The sequence below is a fragment of the Nilaparvata lugens genome, chromosome 12 (assembly GCF_014356525.2).
Source record: "Nilaparvata lugens isolate BPH chromosome 12, ASM1435652v1, whole genome shotgun sequence".
Lineage (NCBI taxonomy): Eukaryota > Metazoa > Arthropoda > Insecta > Hemiptera > Delphacidae > Nilaparvata > Nilaparvata lugens.
In genome coordinates, this window is record NC_052515.1 from 6,313,354 (window position 1) to 6,339,578 (window position 26,225).

Consider the following 26,225-nt stretch of genomic DNA (forward strand, 5'->3'; position numbering starts at 1 on the left):
TCTAGTGCGGGAAAAATTTTTCTGCACTCCAGATTTGCAACATGGCAACACAAAATACTTAGTAGGTTATATGGAGCAACAGTGCAGCAAAATCAAAATGAAGTTGGTAACAGTGACTGCTGTGGCTGCTATAGTGAGCAGAGGTGCAACCAAGCACAACGCGCTAATTATTATTCATTATATATTATAACCAACGACAACGAGGACTTTAGGATTTTAGGATTAAGGTTTTTATCAATAATAAAATTACACAGAAAAACATTTGATAGATTTCAGGCAATTACCCATAATTACCCACTTTTCATATTCAATGGTAACTGTAGGAAAAACTTAATGTGAAATATGTGTGCAAAGTTCCTCTGCTGCACTCAAGAAACCATTCCGTAAACGTTTCTTTCGGTGCAGCAAACTGACACTTTGCGCACTAGTTGCACAAATAACTAATTCTGTGAGAAGAATTTATTTAAAGCCAACCGATAATATTCCTTGAACAATATAACAAAAAATCACATCATGTTGTTCAATCTATAATGATAACAGCTGATAAATTTGAAAATTGGTGAAAATAAAATTGCGATTTTGCAATGCATCACGGGATTGTGTCATGGACCTTGTTTCGATGCGAGTCGCCGGAGTTCCGCCTGCCATGAAAACAGCCACTCACCAAAAAAATGGTCAGTTTTTATGGACGCCATCAAAGTGGAACAGTGAAAGACAAACTGGGTCTATTCTTATTTTGAATCTATCATTTTTTGGCAGTTCTGAACCTGTATTCAACCTTGACCAGTTACTCGAAATTGATAGTTGAATATGATGAATAAAATGGAATACTATCTATTACTTATACAAACTCCTCTTAGTTTGTAGTAACATTGAAAAGGCTAAAAAGTAAATAGGCTTATTAAAAGTGTTCATTGTAGGAGTTATCATTAGTTTTAGTAATATTCTTAAATTGGGTAATTCAATCATATTGAGGGAATCAAATTTATGAAAACATAATATCATTACATGATATATAATTTTTTCTTAAATCTCCTTCTAGTATCTAAATGTATTGGAAACAAGACTAAGATATTTATAGGCTCTGATATAATATGCTCAGATCAGAACAGGTGGTCAATTTGCGTTATTTATCTATTTTATAGGTTAGTAATTCTAATTATTAATAATGACCATCATCCTGGCTCTACTCAACAGAAAAATTCTATTGACTGAACCGTTGACTGCTTGACCAGTTACTCGAAATTGATAGTTGAATATGATGAATAAAATGGAATACTATCTATTACTTATACAAACTAATAATATTATATTGTGATAAAATTATTATTTTTTGAAAGAGTATGGATACTTTAATAAATTGAGCATTTATATACCAGCGAGTTTTACATCAGTACAGCAAACAATTACAAGAAAACATGTGGACTGTGCATGTGGAGTCACGTGGAGTGTTGTAGCCTCGAGACGCATGCAAGGAATCGTACTGTACCTCCAGTTTTAAATTAAATTCAAAATACTGTGATTTTTCTTCTGTTTAAGAGTTAGTACTAAACTTTTAATGTGGGTACTAATTCTAATCAAGTTTGTGCTCATTCTGTGTTATTTTTATTGGTTGGAGTTGTTGTTTAGTTATGAATTGAGGTTACAAATTAAATTCAAGATACTGTGATTTTTCTTCTGTTCGAGAGTTAGTACTTATAATGTGGATACTATTTCTAATCAAGTTTGTGCTCATTCTGTGTTATTTTTATTGGTTAGAGCTGTTGTTTAGTTATGAATTGAGGTTGAGGTTGTTGATTGTTGTGTATGTTATTCAACTTTATTTAGGCTATTCATTTATTTAAAAAAGTTAAAGAACAGAGTTTACACTCTTATCACTCTTTTCCGCGAGTAAACCAAGCTTGTAGGGTGCATGAAGCGACAAGCTGGATCGAAAAAAAACCTAGTTTGTCGTCGTCACAGTTTGACAAATAGCTTAATTTGTCCCATTTTTTAGTTGTTGTGGTTGTTTTAAGGGCTGATGGTTCTCTGCGACCCCTTCGATGCTGCTGGAGAAACTTTGGAATCCTTCAGTTTGTTACTAATATTATGTTCTTCTTTTGTTTGAGTCTTCTGGGCTTTGAGCAGCGCACTACCTTGAATTAAGAGAGCAGAAGAAGAAGAAGAAGAAGAAGAAGAAGAAGAAGAAGAAGAAGAAGAAGAAGAAGAAGAAGAAGAAGAAGAAGAAGAAGAAGAAGAAGAAGAGAAGAAGAAGAAGAAGAAGAAGAAGAAGAGAAGAAGAAGAAGAAGAAGAAGAAGAAGAAGAAGAAGAAGAAGAAGAAGAAGAAGAAGAAGAAGAAGAAGAAGAAGAGAAGAAGAGAAGAAGAAGAAGAAGAAGAAGAAGAAGAAGAAGAAGAAGAAGAAGAAGAAGAAGAGAAGAAGAAGAGAAGAAGAAGAAGAGAGAAGAAGAAGAGAAGAAGAAGAAGAGAGAAGAAGAAGAAGAAGAAGAAGAAGAAGAAGAAGAAGAAGAGAAGAAGAAGAAGAAGAAGAAGAAGAAGAAGAGAAGAAGAAGAAGAAGAAGAAGAAGAAGAAGAAGAAGAAGAAGAAGAAGAAGAAGAAGAAGAAGAAGAAGTACAATAAGGAAAATCAAAGATAGGAACAAGAAGAACGAAGGACAATGATACGACAAGAAGAAGATGAACAAGTGAACAAGAAATGAAAACGATAAAAAGAAGAAGAAAACGCTGAACGAAGGATAATGATAGGACAAGAAGAAGATATGCAAGTGAACAAGAAATTAAACGATAAAAGGAAGAAGAAGATAGATGGGAGAATAATGAAGGAAAATGTACAAAAATAAGAATGGTAGATACAGAAATATACAGCACTAAAGAGGTGAGAGAGAAGAAAAAGACGGAGATGAAAAGGAGAGAGAAGAATGAAAAGTAGAAGAAAATGTGAAGGAGAAGAAAATAAGTAGAAGAAGGGAATTTGATGAAGAAGAAGAAGAAGAAGAAGAAGAAGAAGAAGAAGAAGAAGAAGAAGAAGAAGAAGAAGGGAGAAAAGGAAGAGTAACTTTCAAATACAGTAAGATGATTTTATTCTAATAATTTGGTATTATTTCTCACCCAGTGGACCCAGCCTGTAGTTGAAATTGACGTATATGATATGGTTGTCATCTTCCATCAAGAAGGTCGGCTTGAAGAAATCTCCCGACAAAAATTGGAAAGCCCCTCCATGTATATGCACTATCACATCCAGTAGCTGGTCACCTAATTTATATTTCTGCAATCCACACCATATTAACAAATTCAATAAAATAGTGGAGGCAGTAAAAGATGCAAGGTTGTAATTTTCTCATTCATCGAGATATCACAATATTATATTAGTGTTCGTTTGCTTATTTATCGATTCATCTATTCATTCATTCATTCAACTATTTATTTATCTAATTATACATTTATACAAAAATCGATTTTGGTAATTGAAGAAACACATTTTCATTTTTGTCACATCCACATTATTATTGAACTTCTGGAAATGTGTTGGTTTCAACACTTAACTGCAGTCCCATGTGAAAATTTAATTCAATTGAGGAGCTATATAGAATAGGGGCGTAAACCAAGTTCTGCCCTTTTTCCGTTAAATGCTTTTTTGGAATCTACGTAGTTTAGTTGGTATACCTGCAAAGTTTTCACTCTAATATCTTCTTTCCCGAGATCAGAGATCATGACGTTAATTCTTAGGAGGTTATGTTTGTCAGCAGTTCTCGTTTCCAGTCTGTGATCAGAGCTTTCAGCTTGAGCTGGGTTTACACCAAAGTTATTAGCAAAATGTAAATAACTTAATCCTTATAGATTATATTAGATGAACATAACTTATCATACATATGATAAACATATGTGTTTGTCAAGTTCCGTTCAATCTAATAGAATCTATAAGGATTGAGTTATTAAAATTTTGTTAATAACTTTGGTGTAAACCCAGCTAAAAACTGGATTGGGTTGTACACAGAAATGCTTCATGATTATTATGCTCGAAAACGTTATACTTTGCTTTTGAAATCTTAGAATTAACTTTGAGTAATAGAAAGTATTGGAACTTGATTATTTTTATTCTATTAAACCTACGTCTTTACCCATATCTAAGTGATGACCAAAAGGCATATTTTGACAATATATTCGCAAAGTCTCAGGCAGCTACCACTTAAGTTATATATTAAAATGTATATAACTTTCTCAAAATAAGATGTATAATGCATATTAAAATGTATATCACTATCTCATAAAGACCTATTTCGACCAAATTTGCAAAGTCCAGCAGACTACTACCATTTAGGTAGTTATAACTTTTCTGTTTGTTATCATTTATTTTTGAAAAATAAATTCAATAAATATCATCACTATTAAGTTTTTATTTATTAATCATCCATTCAATTTTTTATTATTCTACATCTGAAATATGATGCAAAGCCTCAAATGACTGAAACTGCCCTTCTTCCATTCAATGTGTCTTGAACGGAAAAAGGGCAGTATTGAGCTGTTGAATGGAATAAGGGCAGTTACAAGCATATTTTGAACATTCAATATAGATTAACTGTAGAGATATACTTTGAATTTTTATATTCCACTCTATTCATAAAATATCAAACTACCATATAATACAATTTCCAAATATTCAAAAAAAAAAACCCTCTCTATTTTGAAACTAGTTGTAAACTTCAAGGCCCATTTTCTCGAAATCTCAATTTCTGGGTTACGCCCCTATTCCATTCAACTCCTCAATTTCAATTTCAATTTTTCAAAAAAAACAAAAAAAACAGGACAAAACAAAATTACAAAGAATTACGATACAAATAAAACACAATAAAATGTTACAAATATAAAAACCATGGGCTTTGTGAAATAAATAAATGTGAATGAATGTAAAATATAATAAATGTGAATGTGACAAGAAAAAACTGCGTTTTGTCAATCATGGAAAAATTCCACAGTACCAATTCTCATTCAAACAAATTTCAGCCTATATTGAGTTTGTAAACTCGCAACTCCACTCAAAAATATTTTATGTAAAAGATGATGAAAAATATATATCAATATATCATCAATAATGCCATTGTATATTTGAGATAATACAATACCTGTGGCCTGAATACATTGATGAATAGACAATCTTCTGATCCAACCACTTGATAACCGAGATGGGTGAATTGCAGACAAACACTGCCATATGCACTGGCATTGTAGACACCTTTCCACGGTTTGGCTGGTTGAGCCACCTGGAATTGGAAACGATTATGAACAAATTAGCAATAATTAATGTAAATCTCCAAATTAAGACAGTAGTATTGAATTTGATTTATTCTGAAAGAATTACACAGAAGAATAGGTAAAAACGTTAAATCGGGAGTTCATCAGTTCAAGTACTCAGTTCATCATTGAATAGCTAAGGAATTTGAACATTTTTTGAGATTCTGTAGTTATGAGAAGATGAGATATTCAGACAATATCTAGATGAACGCCATCGGGTTCAGGGGATATGGTCAAGAACATTTTGAGATTTTCTGTGATAATTTTAGAATGAAATATATTATGATATTTTATCGACTGGAATTTCTAGAAGCAACATGAAATTACCTATCCGGACTGACTGTCGATTAACTGACTTATCGGTGTGATATGAAATTTATATGGTAGATTAAAAACGTGTTATGATCGAATATATTGAGATAGACTCACCTTAAACCTGAGTTCTCCAACGGGAGGTCTAGCATAGGGTATACTGAGAAACCCTTCGAAAGCCTTTCCAGATCTGGTCTTCAAAAATGTACCCTGGAGGCGACCTTGAGGCAGTACTACTTCAGGTGTAGGATCAGCTGATCCACTGCTATTTGCCACGAGTGAGCAGAGAACGAAGAAAGACAAGACACCAAAAGAGGACATCGCTGTTGTCTGCTTCTACGACCGACTGAAGCCCAACTGCGGACAGAAAAGTTGCGAAATAAATAATCACTCGAAAAAATTATTAGAATATTGGATAAGATTGTGGAGTTGGAAGAAGTGGTGGTGAAGAATAGGAGAATACGAGAAGGAGGGGGAAGAGAATCAGGCGGAGGTGGATGTGGTGAATTAGGAAGAGGAGGAGGAGTAATAACAATAGGTGGTGGTGCAGCAGGACAAAGAAGTTGTAGAGATATATAATGGGAGAGGGAGAGAGAGAGAGAGAGAGAGGAGAGAGAGAGAGAGAGAGAGAGAGAGAGAGAGAGAGAGAGAGAGAGAGAGAGAGAGAGAGAGAGAGACAGAGAGAGAGAGAGAGGAGAGAGAGAGAGAGAGAGAGAGAGAGAGAAGAGAGAGAGAGAGAGAGAGAGAGAGAGAGAGAGAGGGGGGGGAGAGAGACAGAGACAGAGAGAGAGAGAGAGTGAGAGAGACAGAGAGAGACAGTGTGGGAGAGAGAAGAAAAATAATTTCTATTATTATATTATAATAAAATAAAAATAATAAGAAGGTAAAGAAGAAATGATGAGAAAACTCAAAAGAGAATGTATTCTTACAGTTCATTGATCATGAGAATAGCAGTAGAAGAAAGATAAGATAAAGTAAAATTGGACAATACGTTTAAATTCGACGTTATTTTGATCGTGGAAAATAATGTTTATCCAACGCAAGTCTCTATTAATGTTATATTCCATTTTTTGTTTGGAAATACAATATCATAAAAAATTTATTATTCTTATCAGTGGAGTAATAACCTTGAAAAAAGACCGACAAAAGTTGAAATTCACCAAAACATGATGAATTATTTTACTATCCGCGGTATCAGGTAATAAAACGTTATGAAGAGCAAGAGATATTATGCATTGTCAAGTTATCATCATTCTTACCGATAATGAACAGATTTATTATTTTGAAAATTGCAAAAATACTTCCTTATCTGAAAATTACATGGTAATGACCAATTACACCAACTAATTATCCGTAAATAGATTAATTTCAAAGTCAATTACTCAGGGGAGAATTTTGAACAGTTATCAAAAGCGTTGATGGTATTAATTATGACATTTTTATTTTTGGACAAGTAGCACTTGAGAGATAATTCTGATGAATTAATGTGAATAATTATTGTCATTGTTGAATCGGACGTGGAATTGTTCTGCTGATGACAGTCATCACAATAGATTAATTATTCATTTTTTGGAAAAAAAATTAGTTCATTACTGCTAAGAAATGCGTAAAGATTTCACAGTATTCGGGTTTACCAATGAATAAATTGAAATACAATTAGTTCAACACTGTAAAAAATGTGTGAATATTATACACTATTGGGTTTTACTCATCAAACACTATTAACAATAAGGAATAAAGGAGAATATTAACTCCCTTCTTATCCATAATTCTCTTTCAGTCCCCCTTCTCAACTATACCTTCTTCCTCTTCCTGTTTATCACCTTATTCTTCTCCTCCTCCTCCATCTCCTCCTCACCCATCTCCTGCTCCTCCTACTCCTCCACCCTATTCACCCTCTTCCTCATCTCATCCTCAATCGTAATAGTTAACTTTAACAGCACAACAACAGCTTAGAAGTAGTAGGTATAAGCGTGCACTGACACGAACCTGCCTGTAATAGTGTACCATTTTCGGTTGTCAGAAATTGCTGAACGCAAACATTCTGCAACTGGAACATTCCAGAAGTCATCCCCACCTACTCCAGGGGGGCGGCAAATTATTGTCCATTGTACTGTCAGCAACTCCTTATGGATAGCATCTGTGCTTCCCATTCAACCAATGCTGTCAGTTCAATTTGAACCAGACTGAGTCTAATTGGTTGCTGCAGGAATGTAATATGAAGACAACTCCAGTTATTGCTTCGATTGTTCCTTGGGGTGGTTCCACACTTTTCTACAGCGTTGGACGTTATGGAGGTGTTCACACTTAACGGTTCCTTGTGGCAGACGGTTTTCCGTTGTTTATGGGAGCATTCATGTTGAACGGCTACTTTTGGCCAGAGAGTATAGAATGTATTAGATTCTATACTCTGTACTTGTGGCAGATGGTACTCCGTTGTATCTGAGTGTATCCGAGTGTTCATGTTGAACAGTTATAGCTAATTGAGTTTGTGTTGTAGCTTAGGGCAATGATTACATACAACAATAGACTAAGTAAAAAGGTTAGATCTGTGATACAACGTTTTTTTTGTAATGAGTTTTGTGTTAGATGTTGCTGGAGAAAACATTTCATGCAAAGGTTATTTTGTGGTCGGTTCATGTTGGACCTTATGAGAGAGTTCACACTCAACGATTTGTTTAGAAAGTGTGCTTTGAGTTTGGGTTGGATCTTACCACAGATAAGATACGAACCAAGGAATTTTGTTGTAGGAAGAACAAAATTTTGGTCGCCTGTGATCTTAAGTTTATTAAAGTTCTCAAGTTAATTTTGTTGTTTGTGATGAGTTGCGTGGAACCATAGAGAAACAGTAGCGTAAGTAGATATCCCATGGTATAGGGCGTTTATGTCGCAACTTTTACTGTTATCTCAAGCCGATAGTCCACGTAGTTCTTTCCCGTGAAGCTTTATGGCGCTGGTAGTCTCTCATATTGTGCCGTTCATACACTCTTACCCGGTCAAAACAGTAAAAATCGACAATAATCGACAGTAATCGGCTTGAGATAACAGTAGAAGTTGCGACATAAGAACCCTATACCATTGGATATCTACTTATGCTATTGTTTCTCTATATGGTGGAACTTATAGCACACTTCCAATAGTTATTTGTGCAACTAGTGCGCAAAGTGTCAGTTTGCTGCACCGAAAGAAACGTTTACGCCCGAGCCGTAGGCGAGGGCGGAATGTTTTCTTGAGTGCAGCAGAGGAACTTTGTGCACGTATTTCACATTAAGTTTTTCCTACAGTTACCATTGAATATGAAAAGTGGGTAATTATGGGTGAAATTGCCTGAAATCCATCAAATGTTTTTCTGTGTAATTTTATTATTGATAAAAACCTTAATCCTAAAATCCTAAAGTCCTCGTTGTCCTTGGTTATAATATATAATGAATAATAATTAGCGCGTTATGCTTGGTTGCACCTCTGCTCACTATAGCAGCCACAGCAGTCACTGTTACCAACTTCATTTTTGATTTTGCTGCACTGTTGCTCCATATAACCTACTAAGTATTTTGCGTTGCCATGTTGCAAACCTGGAGTGCAGAAAAAGTTTTCCCGCACTAGAGCGGAAAAGTGATTCTTTGCGTTCTGTAATCAGTGCAGCAATGGCCACTTTTCAACGTAACTGTAGGAAAAACAAATCATTGCATTGAGTTTCTCGTTGAATCTTATCAGTGCAGTGACATTGTATGCTATATTATACTTTTGATAACGACTCTCGATATTCCTTCAATCACATTGAACATTCCTATAGAAGCTTTTATTTCGAATTTTGAGAATGGATTTACAAAGGACCATCATCATGCAAAGACCACATTAAATTCTATCTCATCATGTAAATTTCCTTGTAGATCAAGTACGTGATGTGAAATGTACTCTTACATCTTGAAACATGTTCAATGAGAACTGGAATTTTTTTGATTGAATGTACATAAACTATCAAGAAATGTTTAATATCAATTGAAATTCAAAATTACCAATCAACCTCAATTCCTAGAGAGAGAATTATGCAGATATATCGACTGCATCAGAGTGTTATTTTCTGAAGAGGCGTGTACTAGAGAATGGAGTACTGGAGGAAACAGAGATAAATATTGAAATAGAATAACGGGAAGGATAAGTAGGAACTTCAGAATAAAATAGGAACATTACAGTTATATAGGGTCTTGTAACTATGATTTAAATTTATTCAATTTATCTTCCTAATTCAAATATTAAAAGCTTAGAAAATTTGTAACGGAGGATTGAATTTATAGTTTATATTAATTTATTCATTTTCTCAGTCGTACAATTATTTTTACAGTTATATGAGGAGGCGCAACAGGCTTATGCCCAAAACCAATACCTACTATTACTCTTATTAATTAATAGTAGGTATAGCCAAAACTGTACCTTTTTCAAATTTATACTACAGTCCAAATCAAAAAATAGGTTGAGCTAATATCACTCATCAAAATAACAATCAATTCACACTTCAAAAAACAAACACATCATCAATTATTACAAATAGATATACTATGAATTCGATTTACAAAGAATACTATGTTGGTAATATCAATACTTACTATTACTTAGGTAATAGTAGGTATTGGTTATATACTATGTATCACCAACAGCATCTAGTTACTATTTTGGACTCTCTGAAGTGAACATGTTTTCTAAAAAGAGAGAAATATAAACGAAAATAAGTTTCTCTTGCCGAATTCTCCTTCTCGTGAGATCAGCTGGATGATCCCACACACATGCACTCGTTCATTCTCTTCCATTACGGTATTGACAGACGACAAAATTTCCAGCTGTTTTTCCAAGGACGTATTTATCCTTTTAATGTACTTCAGCGAGTCATCCAAGGGTTGAGACCTAGTGCAATCGAATCTTCATATTCACAAACCTACTTTGTTCCTAATTTCGTGAAAATCGTTAGAGCCGTTTTCGAGATCCGTTGAACATAAATATATACTCAAATACCCATATAACCATATAACCAGATAACCATATAAATATATATACAGAAATTGCTTGCTTAATATAATAGGATATTGTCAATTAATCAATTTATTGAGGTAGCCTCTCTAGCGTCTCTATAAATGTATGGGAAAATCGTGTTAGCAAAGTAGATTGTTCATAGATTATGTTGTTAGTTTTCGATTATCAGAGCATAAGAGTATTGGTAAAATATGAAGGCTTTTTATAGATCTACATGTTATTTCATTATTCAGCTATTTTTTTTGTATTATGTGGATGTTATTATTTTATTACATATAGAAAAGTGGGCCTGATAGAGATTATATCCACTCGAAATGAATAAATTTCACAGCATTTATTGTGAGTGCGGTGTGAACATTATTGTCAAGATGTGAGAGGATAAAAGCTGGAGATGAAAATATGCAAGCATGAGGAGAAGGTGGGTGTGAATGGAAAGAAGAGGAAATAAAAAGAAGAACGTTGGTAAGGTGGGAAAGAGAAGAAGATCTGTTTAGCGAGAAGAGGAATGCAATCAATAAGCTTTTTTCAAGTTTTAGTGAGGTAATTTGCAGGAGGCTGCTTGCTCACTGTTTGAGGCGATCGAGAATGAATGGCGACTCGCTAATTAATGGCTAACAGTCGGCAAGTCTGAATGGAAACGAGAATGTTGAAGAGGTGTAAAAATAAGAAGAAGGGAATGAAGGAGGAAGTGAAAAAAGGAAGAAGAAGAAGGAGAAGAAGAACAAGAAGAAGAAGAAGAAGAAGGAGAAGAAGGAGATGAAGAAGAGGAAGAGGAAGAGGAAGAAGAAGAAGAAGAAGAAGGAGAGGAGGAAGCAGAGGAAGAAGACGAAGAAGAGAAAGAAGAAGAAGAAGAAGAGGAACAAGAAGAAGGAGAAGAAGAATCAGAGAAAGGAGAGGAAGAATAAATGAAAGAAGAAGAAGAAAGAAGGGACTGAAGAGGTGGAATAAGAAGGAATCGGATAGAGGAAAAAAGAAAATAGATTGTTATGAAGAAAATTGTGGGAATGAAGAAAACGGTGGTGAGCTTATAAGAGAAAGGTGGCGCATGGAGAGGAGAGGATAAAGATAAGAGAAGAGATGACTGATTGAAAAAGTTATGAGGTAGAAGATGGGCAAGTTGGAAAATGAGAGAGAGAGAGAGAGAGAGAGAGAGAGAGAGAGAGAGAGAGAGAAGTAAAATGAGTTAAGAGAAATTGAAGAGTGCAGAAGGTGTGAGATAGCCAGAAAAGCAGAGAAGAGGAAATTAAAAAAAGGACATGAATGAGAATTACCATTACAAGAATGAGAATTGTAGAGTAATAAGAATATTGAAAAAACAACGTTACAGGTGTGAGGAGAAATAAGGAGGGAGAGGAGGAAGGAAAGGAGGAGGAAGATGAGATGAAGGAGAAGGTGAGAAAGGAGTGAAAAGTGGTGGGGAAAAAGAAGTAGGAGAAAGTAGGAAATAAAAGCAAAAAAGTCAAAGAGAAGAAAGTGGAAATTAAGGGAAAGGCTATGAAAGGAGGAGAGGAAGGAGTTTAAGGAGAAAAAGGTTTCGGTGGTGAAGAAGGCGGTCGTGGAAAAGGCGATGATGAGAAGGGGAAGGAGAAGAAGAAGATGGTGGAGGGAGAGGAGTAGGAGGAGAAAAAGATTAAGGAGAAGAAGAAGAAGAAGAAGAAGAAGAAGAAGAAGAAGAAGAAGAAGAAGAGAAGAAGAAGAAGAAGAAGAAGAAGAAGAAGAAGAAGAAGAAGAAGAAGGTAGTAATAAAGGAGAGGAATAAAAATTAGAAAAGAAGAACGAAAATGAAAGTAGAACTCTGGAACGAAGAGAAGGAATCTTCAATTTGTCCGTTCATTGACATCCGGAATGGAATTCTATAAATTGTTGGAAGAGAGCCTCAAATAATTATTCCTGTTTTTAATGGAATTCAACCGTCCGCCTCGGTGTTTGCACTATTCAAATTGAATTCTCGATGCATTGAATCGGGTTTATTGTTCAATAATTAATTACTAGTCATTGGCAGTCATTGACGAGAAGGAAATGGAAAGTAAACTGGAGAACAGAGTGAATGAAAAGAGGTGAGATCAATAATTGAGTGTGAGAGAGATAGAGTGAGAAAACATGAGCGAGAAGGAGTAGTATGAATTCAAACGAGATGACCCTGAGCAGTAGAAGGCATCGCTATCTAAACTCTATTAATTTGTGGACCTATTCTTCTCATACTTTGAAACAATAAAAAATACCATGAAGAACAATTTCAACAAAATTATTGAGTAAGAACCCACCTTACACCTCAGCTATAGGCCCATTCATCTCCTACATCCCTCCAATTATCCACTCACAAGTCTAACAGCTCATTTGGGCATCATGATAACAAAAAATAAATTGAAAACGGTGGCTTTTGATAAGCCCTTGGCAACGTAACTTGTTCATTTCCGAATCAATTCTCCCATCTCTTTTTCAATTATTAATCACTTCAAATTTCACAACATATTAACATATTATTTACATATCGATTCAACGTGTTTGATTTTACATATACTATTCTTCAGAATATACGACTGGTCGTGGACTATTAATTTAATTTTAAAAAATAGCATAATTGAATATAGAACTTCAGTGAGAGGTGTATTGTTTTTGAGGATGTTCTCTAGTCTGAGCATTGAATTTCTACTGCTGGCATTATTATAATAATCCACACTGTAAAGTTTGCTCCACACGAATTACTGAATCAACAAAGATTACCAGCACTACAATGAAGACGTTTTAAGAATTTCATTTGATTTTTCAAGTCTACAAAATTTGTAAAATGAAATTAATATCATACTCGTCGATACTACATACTTATACTAACTATTTAGAATAATGTCTCAGTGATATCATGATGACTTGACACAATAATTGAAAATTATTTTCAAAAAAAGTGTATTTCGTTTTGAAAATAGACTCTGAAACGCATAACTTCATTGATCAGGCGATTTGAAGAACACTCATTGGCAAGTGTCATAATTATCATCACCATCATCATATTTTTCTTTTCCTCCTTTATTTTCCTTCTTTCTCTTCCTTCTTCATTTTCCTACTTTTTTCCTCCTCTTCTCGTACTCCTCCTCCTCATCATCCACCTCCTCCTTCTCTATCCATTCTGATGTCAGTCCCTCTTACATTCTGCATAAGACAACTTTGATACTTTTTCATAATTTTCTGTTTTTCTCCTCATATTTTTTTCCCCTTTTGACCCCCTTTTCTCACTATTTTCTACGTCTTTCTTTTTTTTCCTTCTCTCTCCCTCATCCTTCTCCTCCTCCTCCTCCTCTTCCTCCTCTTGTTTGGTAGAGAGTTAGTGGGGAGGATATTTTTAATATTCTTTCCGAAGAATGGACATTGATATGTCCAAAGCTCCGCCAATTTATGTAGATGCATAACAATATAATTATTATCTATAGTTATTATATTACAAATTGCTTTTTCATATCATATACAGTTCAATAATTATTTTCTTAGTCTATATCATGTAAATTCACCTATAATTTTGCTGTATTGTAAGCTATTGTATATAAGTGTTGTGAAGCTGTATTTTACTCGCCTCACATATGTAGAGAGATTTGCCAAATCATGTAGTGCTGAATCTAAATGCCTCACGTTGGGCCGGCAAATCATGTGGTGCGTTTTTTAACGGCTTCACACATGTAGGGTGAAATCTTGTACTGAGTCAATGGTGTAGCGGCTATAAATTTTGTAATTGCGTGCGTGGACGCTGAATGTACACCAGACTGATTGATTCACTACAAGATTCAATACAATTGTCGGAATCGCGGGAGGCCTAAACGCTCGCTCACCCTTGATTCTTCTAATGACAAATTGTATTGTGATGAAATTTTTATAAGTAGTGTAGCGATCGCTAAAACTGAGACGGATACCTTAAAATTATTACCTGTGAAGAATGAGCATACAAAATCATACAGGTCGAGCAAAAATCCCGATGTAGATAATTTACGGGACTGCGTCTCTAATAAGTTCTGAAGGATTAAAATACGGTATTTGGACCAAATATCGTTCAGAATATACTTCGAGAACAGAGTCTTGTCGGGTCTTAAGCTCTATTGTAGGAATTTATATGATCTATGGCTGCCACTGCTGTACAATTGATGTGTTCGCTCCTAAGTCGAGGTAGGTAACAGATAAAAGCTGATATATGAGCAGGTAAGGACAAAGAATAAATATCTTGATCTGACCCCACTCGCTACATCCACTTAGACCTGTTCCAATATCCAGCTCAATTCAATTATTTCAATGATCGTATTCGATCGGTTCTTGATGATATAGAACGTATCAGACACAATAATTGACAGGCTTAAGAAATAATCGAACTCAGAAAGCGAATTAACAACTGAAATATATTACAATAAATATTAATCATACAGTGCAGATTCAGAATTTGATTTACAGGTTGATAATACTTAGTATTAACAGAACAGTTAAAAATTTTCTTGTGCTTGCATGATACCATGCGTGATTCAACAGAATTTTACGATTGATAAAATTGAACAGTTTTTTGAAAAAATAGTGAAAAATGAATTATAGAAAATATTTTTTTTAAAATGCTCGGGGTCGTGGTTCAGGCAGCGGAGGATAGTTAATCAACTACAAATTCTTAGAAATTAAATATGAATAAATTTAGGCTCTTAATAACTAAAAGCGCTTGTCGGCGTGGCCAATATTTAAACGAAGAAAAATTTATGTTTTTCTGCACTGAAATATTTTCGAAGCGTAGATTGGGGCCCCTTATGACTTATAACTCACGTGAAATTCCTTGGTAGTCGTGGTTTTCTTCTTTAGATCAAAATGTTTGATCGGCGGCAATCCAGGCTTCGGTTTCAGCACGTGGGGAATTTTAATTTAATATTTCCTTCACCGAATTAATTAAGGGATAATTTACTTTAAGCTTCTAAATTTATCGATTGATGAGAACAGAATTTACGAATACAAATAAATTGGCCTAAAATATCGGCTCACAAATAGAACATTTAAAATCGAACAAGAAATTTTCACAAATAGGTCTTTGGTAACTATAAAAAGAGATCTGCACGGTGAGGATTTCAAAAGGAAGTGCTGCTCTTTTCTCTAAGCTTTTAGGCTAGACCTTGCTCTCTCAGAATCTCAATGTAATAATTTGCATAAAAATTTGCCATTGGTAGAACGCTTGTGACGTAGACATGACGTCAGTGGCAAGCAGTAGAATACAATTCCTTTAATTACAATAATGATTCAATTTATGTAATCCTTAAACTGCTTAATCTTATAGACGTAGTTCTCTCATACAATGTACATGTGCTAGTGTAACTGATAAGGCAGGGTTGGTGTCTGATAATAGATTAACATGTGTTGCTTTCAAACGATCACCTTTTGGTGCTATTTCTATGCACTGTGATTGGCTTAGACCTACCAAAGAGATTTAATTACATGTGGTTCAGTTGAATTAAGTCGTTAATGAATTAATACTCTTGTACAATTTTTATTAGGTTTGAGATTGTTATAAATAATTTCTGCCATTTTATCAATAATATAATTTCATGCTATGACCTATTTAGTTACAATAAGACCTGACATATAATATAATTTCTTAATAATAAATAATTTCAACGATAACACATACATTTTATTTTTTTATTTGAAATTCTTGATCCTTTATGGATAGTTTTGATTTTTAGAGATGGTATTATATCTTACGTGAAGCCAGCGTGACATTGACAATACTTTGAATCAGTCAGCTGCGTTCGAACTGTTTTTAAAAACATCTGATCGATAGTAAACAAAGTGTAACCTCAAAATGTGAGCGATTCATAAATAATTTGTGCTTTATTTGCAAAAAATTATATTTTATTGAATAATTTTCCAGAAAATATTCAGTACAGAACGGTACTCTTATCTAATACACAGTTACTGATAAGTAAGTGTTATCGCTCGGTCGCTAACTATTCCTTTAGCAAATTCTTTCATTTTAAAAGGTAATCACAATTTTTTCTCTCTTCTCATGAGACCTATTTGAAAGATTCATCACAGTGTATAAGACAGTATATATTGTAATCTACATACATAAAGTACTCAATCAATCAATCCTCTTCCTCCTCCTCCTCCTCCCATCAACCTTATCCCTATCCTCTATCCCCTTTAACACCTCATTATGTTTCAATCGAATGTTTCAAATCATTTCCATTCTAGGTCTACAAAGGTACTCAGCACTACAATGAAGAAGTGGAACAATTGATTTTCCAAGTCCACAAACGCCACTGAAGACTTCTTGATCAGGCGGGCAATCAGCTGAATTGGTTTATTGGAGTGAAGTGAAGGCGATTATCGTGCGCTAATCTCAAACGGCTGATTGTCAACAGACACGAAATCTCCTCAAGTCAATTACAATAATGGCCGAAGCTGCTTCAGTCACATTCACTTCAAACTGGCAGCATTCCTTATGAGTAACATCAATGCTCTCCATTCAACCAATACTGACAGATTGATAGTGAATCTCCCAGCTTTATTCCAGTAACAATTCTCAGTGAACTGTCAGTATCCGTGATATAATACACATCGATGCTTCATATTTAATATCAGAATACTGACATTTTAAAGTGGATTTTCGAGCTTCATTTTACTAACAATTTTCACTGTCAATGCAGAAAATGCAGAAAAATGAAAAACAAAGGTGAAGAAACACGTGAAGAAAAGGAAAGAGAAAGCAACTAAAGCTAAGAAATATCACTTATTTTCACAGATTTTATTATTGTAAATATTCCTTTTTACTTTCCTTGCCCTATTACCATAGGTAAGGAAAGTATTGCTTTCCAAAAAAAATTAAGGTACCCTAATTTCAAGTTTTCTATACGTTTCAAGTCCCCCTGAGTCCAAAAACATGATTTTTGGGTGTTGGTCTGTGTGTGTGTATGTGTGTGTGTGTGTATGTGTGTGTGTGTGTATGTGTGTATGTCTGTGAACACGATAACTCCATTCCTAATCAACCGATTGACTTGAAATTTCAAACTTAAGGTCCTTATACCATGAGGATCCGACAATAAGAAATTCAATAAAATTCAATTCAAGATGGCGGAAAAAATGGCGGATAATTAATAAAAAAACCATGTTTTTCACGTTTTTCTCGAAAACGGCTCTAACGATTTTCTTCAAATTCATACCATGGATAGCTATTTATAAGTCCTATCAACTGGCATGAGTCTCATTTCTGGGAAAATTTCAGGAGCTCTGTAATATTCTTGAGAAAAATGGCGGATAATGACGAAAAAACCATGTTTTTCACGGTTTTCTCGAAAACGGCTTTAACGATTTTCTTCAAATTTATACCATGGATAGCTATTTATAAGCCCTATCAACTGGCATGAGTCTCATTTCTGGAAAAATTTCAGGAGCTCTGTAATATTCTTGAGAAAAATGGCGGATAATGACGAAAAAACCATGTTTTTTACGGTTTTCTCGAAAACGGCTCTAACGATTTTCTTCAAATTTATACCATAGATAGCTATTTATAAGCCCTATCAACTGGCATGAGTCTGATTTCTGGGGAAATTTCAGGAGCTCCGTAATATTCATGAGAAAAATGGCGGATAATGACTAAAAACAATGTTTTTCACGATTTTCTCAAAAACGGCTCCAACGATTTTTTCCAAATTCATATCCTGTATAGTTATTTATCAGATCTATCAACTAACATGAGTCTTTTTCCTGGGAAACTAATGGGGGGTCCACCCCATCCTTGAGAAATGGACTTTGTAACCTACATCTCGTGCATGAGGTAGGTAGGTAGGTAGAGCAGTTTATAAAAAGTACACAGTCATAGTCAAGATATTTCATCTGTAGAACAGCTGTTCTGACGACTTTTTAAAAATCATCGAATTTCACAATTTACACGAAGGAAAAAGTACTCTGAAAACAATAATTATATATACACATATACAGTAGTCTGATCGTAGTTGCAAATAATATGTTGCCGCCAATAATTGTCATGATGTTATTCCCCTAAATTATTCTCGTTTGAGAATGAGGCTTACAGTTCAATGAGCAAGGAAAGTTGTGTGAGTGTACCACACCAGATTTTTTTTATTGTCAGTATTCATGAATAATGGGTATCAATGGTCCACATTTAACCAATGCTGACAGTACGAAAATGAATCTTCCATTCTACACCACTAATAATTTTCACTACAACTGTCAGTTTCCGTGATATAATAGCCATCATTGCTTCACATTAAACGAACGCTGACAGAATGAAGTGAATCTTCCAGCTTCATTTCCCTGACAATCCTCACTTCAACTGTCAGTTGTAATGTTATAATGACCATCAGTGCTTCCCATCTTATGCTGACAGTCTGGAATGAACGTTCAAACTTCACTTGACTGACAATCTTCACTTATAACATTCAGTTTCCCTCATAAATAATATCAATGGGTCTCATTCAACCAATTATGTCAGATTGGAGTGAATCTTCAAACTATTTCACTCACAATCTTCACTTGAAGCTGTCAACATTAATAATAGATAACACTGAATAGGAACCATTCTAACAATGATGTCAGATTGAAATGAATCTTCAAACTTTACCCCAGTAACAGATTCCCACTACTTCAACATTCAGTATTCATGATATAATGTGCATCGTAGGTTCCTATTGAATCAATGCTGACATATTCTAGTGAAACTTCAAAGATTACTCCACTAACAATTCTCACTATAAATTGTCAGTATTCTTGATATAATGACTATCAATGCTGCTCATTCAAATAATGCTGATAATATAAAACGAATTTCACTATTGTTATGTTTCAATCGACCAAATTGCCAGAGAATGCAGATCTTATGATTGGAGTGATTCATCGTAGTAAATCGAATGGAGGAGTCTTCCTTCTTGGAATGGCTAGTAGTTCATTAGCTGATGAGTGCCGGCTGGAATCTAAGTAATCAAACTTTGACGGCTCGTGAAACGAATGTCGATCAAGATTTGGATCCTGATAAATCATTGATTTTCGCTGAGATCGATTAACTATCTTGAGGTTGAGATTGACTTGAGATTGATACATATCACTAAAATTTCAACTTAGATTTATGGGTTGATGATTTCTGTGTTCATGTGAAGTGAAGTAATTGGAAAACAGAAGTCTCTATAGAATATGTATAGGCTATAAAGTTGTTGTTCTTACAGAAAAAGTACTGCATGTGTACAAGCTCTGTCAGAATAATTGTATGAATTGATCAAGTTGAAAATATATATAAAAACTTAAAAAAAGGGTACTACGATGTTATTTTATAAATTAAAATAGGTAGCCCTAAATACATACATACAATTTTAAAAGATTGAAGATATGGATACATGCTTTTTAGAATAATTTCAAGTTCTCAGGCTGACATAGATTTCAGAATTTTGAAGTTTTTAAGTGATTGAACAAGCTTTGATCAAGCTTCGAATGAAAATCAAATACCGTAGTCTCTATTGTTCACTAAATTTAACCAATAGAGATGCATGATAAGCTTTTGCTCGTCCTGGCTTCTGTTAGATGATATCACTCCACGGCTGTTAAATATAATTCTTCTTCTTCTTTTTCTTCTTCTTCTTCTTCTTCTTCTACACGATACCTCATCTCCCAATTAACGGAATGACTAGAAATTTGGAACTCAAAGACCTTACAATATAAATAGAGTAAATAAATCTTCAGTTAAATAAATCTTCAATCAATCTTCAGTTATCTATTGAAATTCCCAGGATCCGACACGAACAATTTCGATCAAATGCAATTCAAGATGGCGGGTAAAATGGAGAAAATGTTGTCAAAAACAGGATTTTTCACGATTTTTTCGGAAATGGCTCCAACGATTCTGATTAAATTTATACCTAAGAGGGAGATGCGGAAGAAGAAGAAGGAGAAAAAGGAGGAGGAGAAGAAGGAGAAGAAGAAGGAGAAGAAGAAGAAGAAGAAGAAGAAGAAGAAGAAGAAGAAGAAGAAGAAGAAGAAGAAGAAGAGGAATAAATCAATTTGCAATGGAAGTAGCAAAGGATGGTATTGATGCTTGTGGAAAGTTTGTAAGTTTGTTGGCCCTTTCCTCTAAAGCATTTTGAAGAACACCATTGTGGACGACTTCCAAGAGTCTAAAGTTGATTTAAGGACTTCCATCTTATCATACTAAATTTTATTACTAGCAATCATACTAAGTTTTAGTACGGGAGTCCGGTCTCACAAGGTGTCAAACTATCAAACGATAAACCGAAAAACTTCAATAAATAACAACCAAACTCAATAGCTTGTGAAACTAGGAAAGAGCAGAAAAGCTTCCACAAATATTTGAAAAAATTGAGGTATATCAAAATCAACTGCTAACCTTTTGGAGTGAGAAAGTTACATCAATTCATCACCTACTAATATTGTGTATCACTTCTTTCGAAACGCCTTCTGATTGGTTAATGATGTCACAAGAATACTAGGGTGATTCTAAAAGAGCGCCGGTTTTAATATATCAAATTAAGAGGTTAATTTAAACGAAAAATTGAAAATAAATACATCAACATGTTCATCTCACCTTCCGATTTCATGTATGAAAAATTATGTCATGAATGTGTCCTCCTCTACTGCGCTGGCACGCATCAACTCTGTCCATGAAATTCCCTATTACTGCACGACAAGTTTCCACTTCCATTTCGCCGATAACCCGTCGAATTTCCTCCTTCAAGTCATTGATGTTTCGGGGTTTATTAGCATACACCAATGACTTCAGATGACCCAAAGATAAAAGTCACAAGGCGTCAAGTCACACGACCTTGGTGGCCAATGATGATCGGAATTACGAGAAATGACGCGATCCTGAAACCGTTCATTGAGCAACACAATTGTTTCGCGGGCAGCGTGGCATGTGGCACCATCCTGCTGAAACCACAACTCGTCAATGTCTATTCCATCCAAATGAGGCCATAAAAACTCCCTAATCATCGAACGGTATCGGTCTCCATTCACTGTCACTGCTTTACCTTCCTGGTCTTCGAAAAAATAAGGGCCGATGACGCCACCTGACCAAAAGCCGCACCAAACTGTCACTCGCTGTGCATGCATTTCTCTTTCTGAAATGATGCGAGGGTTTTCTGAACCCCAAATACGGCAGTTCTGTTTATTAATGAAACCGTTCAAGTGGAAGTGCGCTTCATCACTGAAGATGATTTTGTTTGCGAAGCTGTCATCCTCCTGCAGTTTTCCCAATACCCAGTCGACAAACTGTCGTCTTTTCTGGTGATCTGTCACTTTCAAATGTTGCGTCAACTGTATTTTGTAGGGGTGACATTGGAGATCGTACCGAAGAATTCTCCGTACAGAAGAACATTTCAATCTCAATTGCTGAGCACGGCGACGAATTGATTTCGCTGGGCTAACAGCAACACTGTCACGAACTAACGCAATGTTCTGCTCAGTTCGGACAGAACGACGACGTCCAGGACTTTTAAGGTCGACTGTTGAGCCCGTCTCAAAGAACTTTTTCATGAGTCTGCGAACTGTTGATTCATTCGGTGCTTCATTTCGTCCTAGAGTACCGCGAAGTAGCCTGACAGTAGCCGCATAACTCTCTCCATTCTGATAGAACGTTTTGACGATTAACACTCGTTGCGCACAAGTAAACTTCTCCATGGTTAGACACAGACTGCAAGATCTAAAGAAATACGATCAGAATTGACAATCGGAATGTTACCAGAAATAGAATCGAGGTCACGCATTGTTGCCAACCGATAAACGAAAATTTACCAGCCGTTTAAAAACCGGCGCTCTATTTGAATGACCCTTTATTTCGCGGAAACTTCTTCTCTTAATATCTTCTATAGCTTTCAAAACTGTATAATAGTGTGAAACTCTTAAAACGTCTGTCTACTATAGTATGTTATTTTATTATCTGCCAAGTAACCTTTCAAAGCAACTATCTTGTCAACTCCTTCCATATCCACCACTTATATTTATGTAGACACAAAAAATACTGAGAAAATATTATTGTTATAACTTTACTAATTCATAATATTCATATTCAAAATTGCATTTCAACTATGATTCGATCACGAACTCACAAGTTCAAATTTTGTAGAATTCAACCAAAAACAACTTCATTGCTATTTCATCTCATTGATTATGATCTAGTGTATATTTTAAAATGTATTCCAATCTACTTCAATAAAGAAATCTTAATAAATGCAATATTAACCGTATCTTCAATTCATATTGCATTTAAACTCTGATTCGATCCAGAACACACAAGTTCATATATTGTGGCATTCAACCAAAATTAACTTTGTTGTTATTTCAGTTCATTTAATTATTATGATCCGATGTATGATTCAGCATGTACTTCAATCTACTCAAATAAAGAAATCTTATGAAATCCAATCTTAACCGCATCTTTGTGATAGCATCTAGGGCTTGGCCTTACATTCAATCAGAGAGAAGTTAGTAATCTTCACTTATCTCTGATTCAATCAACTTAATCATAGCTCTATCCTTTTCTATCAATGCATTGTTGCTAATTCGTTTGTTGGCCATGAAGAAACATAATGAACTACTAGAATATGTTATCTAAATTGAAGTTTCAACTCCAATGATCTCTATAGTACGCAAATCTATACTCCTGTATACTGTAGTATAGAGTTATCTGATCTCAACTCCTGTTTACAGTAGTATAGAGTTATCTGATCTCAACTATCAACTTGCTATCTACGATAATGTCAACTATTGGTATTATACTCTAAACTATCAACCTTGAACACCATTAGCTCCTATCAATAGTTCAATAAACTAGTATAGCTCCCTATAATAGTATAATATGTATAGAGTGATATACTTCGCATCAACACATAACAATCTCAACTATCATTTATCAACCTATCAACATAATTAACACCTGACAAAAACCCATATACCTGTATATACCTCCCTATAACACTATTATAGCACGCACCATGAGCGCCCATGATGGCGTTATAGGGAATATAGTGCTAAAATGGCGGTAAAGGGTGGTGAATTGAAAACGACCACTGTAAATAGGGTGCAAATGCTATTAGAGCGAGATTAAAGGGCACCAAAATGCCGCCGCTATTTCAGCGTTTACGCCGAATTTCCTGTAAAAGGAATCTGCTCAATATCATTCTATAGGCTGCACTGCACCCTTTCACTTCTCATTATTGGTTTCCCCGGCTGCAATTCAATAGACGGGCCTCTGATACTTAGTCTGGCCATGCTTGCTGCAGTAGTCTTCCTGCCTTCTCCTTATCTCGATTATCGTTGTGTTTTCTATCTTGTGTTTCCTTCTACTGCTCTCTAGATACTTTTCACCACACTGCACAGAAAGCAGCTGTTTTCCAGTCCCTACGTAGATCTGAAAGACCTTGTTTGCAGACGACGTCAGAAAAGGGTTTCTTTTCCGGTCTAGGCCAGAAAGTTGTCTCTTTCCAGCCGCTCATGGAAGTAGTTAATAAGTCATCCGCTAGATCGGGCGAGTGTCCACTTTCATCATCAACTGAAGTCGCCATGATTTCAGTTCCAGTTTCGAATCAAACTAATTCGCTTCGCAACCAGTTTTATTCAATTATTTATTGTTGATTAGTGCATTCCGAATTTTCAAAAATGCTTGAAGATGACTGTGGTTTTCCAAGTGAAATTTTAAAAGAATCTGAAATCCTGACTGCAAATCTTCTATCACTAAAATCAAGAGATAGGTACGATAGCTTAACGAGTATTCTTTATTTATTTTGTCAGCAATACCTGTAGTATGGCAAAAAATATCGTTCGCACCACGGGCAAAAATGCCTACGGCCTCGGACTTGAAAACCGATTTCGAGCTGGAAAAATCTCATTTTCTGCTCTAGGTGCGAAATATACTATTTCTCTCACTTTCTCTGTCGTGAGAGAAAGGAAGGATCGTGGAAATGCCCGGACGTGTGTTGATGGGAAGGATATTATTTCATATCCTTCTTAAAGAATCGACAATTATTTGTTGAAACACCGCCCATTTTATGAAGTTACATTACAATTTTATATTATTTATTTATTTATCCTTGGATACAATATTACAAATCATAGAAATATGATTAGGACGGAACAACAGGCTTGGCCCAAAACTATTCCATTCCCAAATTTTGATAAATTTAATAAAATGTCCAAAAAATAGGTTATGTTTCTACTGTAAAACGTTCTACTGTAATAACGTCGTTATTCTAATTGCATTCAATCTCTATTCTCATTGATCAATTATCTATACTTTGTAAAATTCGTTGAATAGTTAGCATTATCGTCATTTAATGTAAATTAGTGTATAAGCCAGTAAATATTGTAACATACATAAATAAAGAAATCTAATCTCTTTCACTGTCACTCTATCTCTGTCATTATGTGTCACTCTATCCTATCTATCTATTCATATCTCTCAATTTCTTTCGCTCTGTCTTTCTCTTTATTTTTCTCTCTTCTCTTATCATCTTTATCTAAAGCAAGCAGTGTGTTGTAAATCCGCATTAATGTCGTACATTGGTAATCTAATCTAATCAAATACATTCGTTCCCATTTGTGTCCATCCCCCTTGTAATTTTATTGAATTATATGTTTTCCAATTGCTTCTTTTTTATTTTTCTCTTTTTTGAATAGGGCTACTTGTAATATAAATATAAAGAGTAATATGTCCGAAACATGTTGTGATAAAATATTTCAAAAAGGGTACTGGAATTTTTATTTTTCTTTATTCTTTTTTATGTTTTTTCAAGTAATAAATGATTTTCCTCCTCCCTTTATTCCTGTTTTTCTCTTTCAGCCCTCCCATTCTCATCTCCCTCACACTTCTTGTGTACACTTCCCATCTTCTCTCTCCATTCCTCTCCCTCCTCTTCCTCTTTCTCTCTCTACTCCTCTCTCTACTCTTCCTCCTTCTCCTCTTTCTCTCTCTACTCTTCTCCCTCCTTTTCCTGCTTCTCCTCTTCTCCATTCTCATCCTTCTTCTCCTCCTCTGCTACTCAACATCCGCCTCCTCCTTCTCCTCGTTCTCTTTCTCCTCCTCTTATCATTTTTCTTTCAAAAACCATATTGATCTACATTGTTGAGAAAATATTAAATATTATATCTATTAGTATCATTAACAAAAATTTTTCCTAGATGCTCAATCGAGAAAAACCGAGAACGTCCATAGAGAAAAAGCTTCAGCTTTTCTTCGCATTTAAACTCATCGATGCTCCCCTTCCCTTCCACCTCATTCTCCTCTCACTGCTTCCACTTCTTCTTCAATATTACTCCTGGTTTAATTCCTGATTCATCTCCCATTCCTTTCCTCTTTCATTACATTTATCTTCTAATTCGCTTGATAATTCTCCTGCTTTTCAGATTAGCTCTTAGATGGAATAAGAGTGCTTTCTCATTCAAAAGGCAAAATAATGGAAGAGCGTGGGATCATTTAGGTAATGTATTGAATGGTTCTGGTTGGTAATTTGAATTAGTTTGCAGTCCTCTAGTATCTCCTAGAAGTGAGAGAGAATTTAAAGCTTTAATTATTGATGGTTCCATCGTCCATTGTTGAATTATCTTGTTGAACTTCTCACAAAGGAATAAAGA

At 35.0% G+C, this 26,225-nt stretch overlaps 1 protein-coding gene across 3 annotated transcripts in view; it reads right to left on the bottom strand.

Annotated features, from left to right (window-relative positions):
• The window catches only part of LOC111052965 (venom carboxylesterase-6), a 79,463-nt gene that overhangs the window by 16,526 nt on the left and 36,712 nt on the right, over positions 1-26,225 (bottom strand). For all 3 annotated transcript variants that reach the window (XM_039438813.1, XM_039438812.1, XM_039438811.1), the window contains exons 3-5: positions 5,718-5,957; positions 5,120-5,257; positions 3,108-3,264 (exon numbers count right to left, since the gene is read on the bottom strand). In XM_039438813.1, the coding sequence (XP_039294747.1) occupies positions 3,108-3,264; positions 5,120-5,257; positions 5,718-5,921 (499 nt within the window). In that variant the 5' untranslated portion in view covers positions 5,922-5,957. The remainder of the gene's footprint in view (positions 1-3,107; positions 3,265-5,119; positions 5,258-5,717; positions 5,958-26,225) is intronic.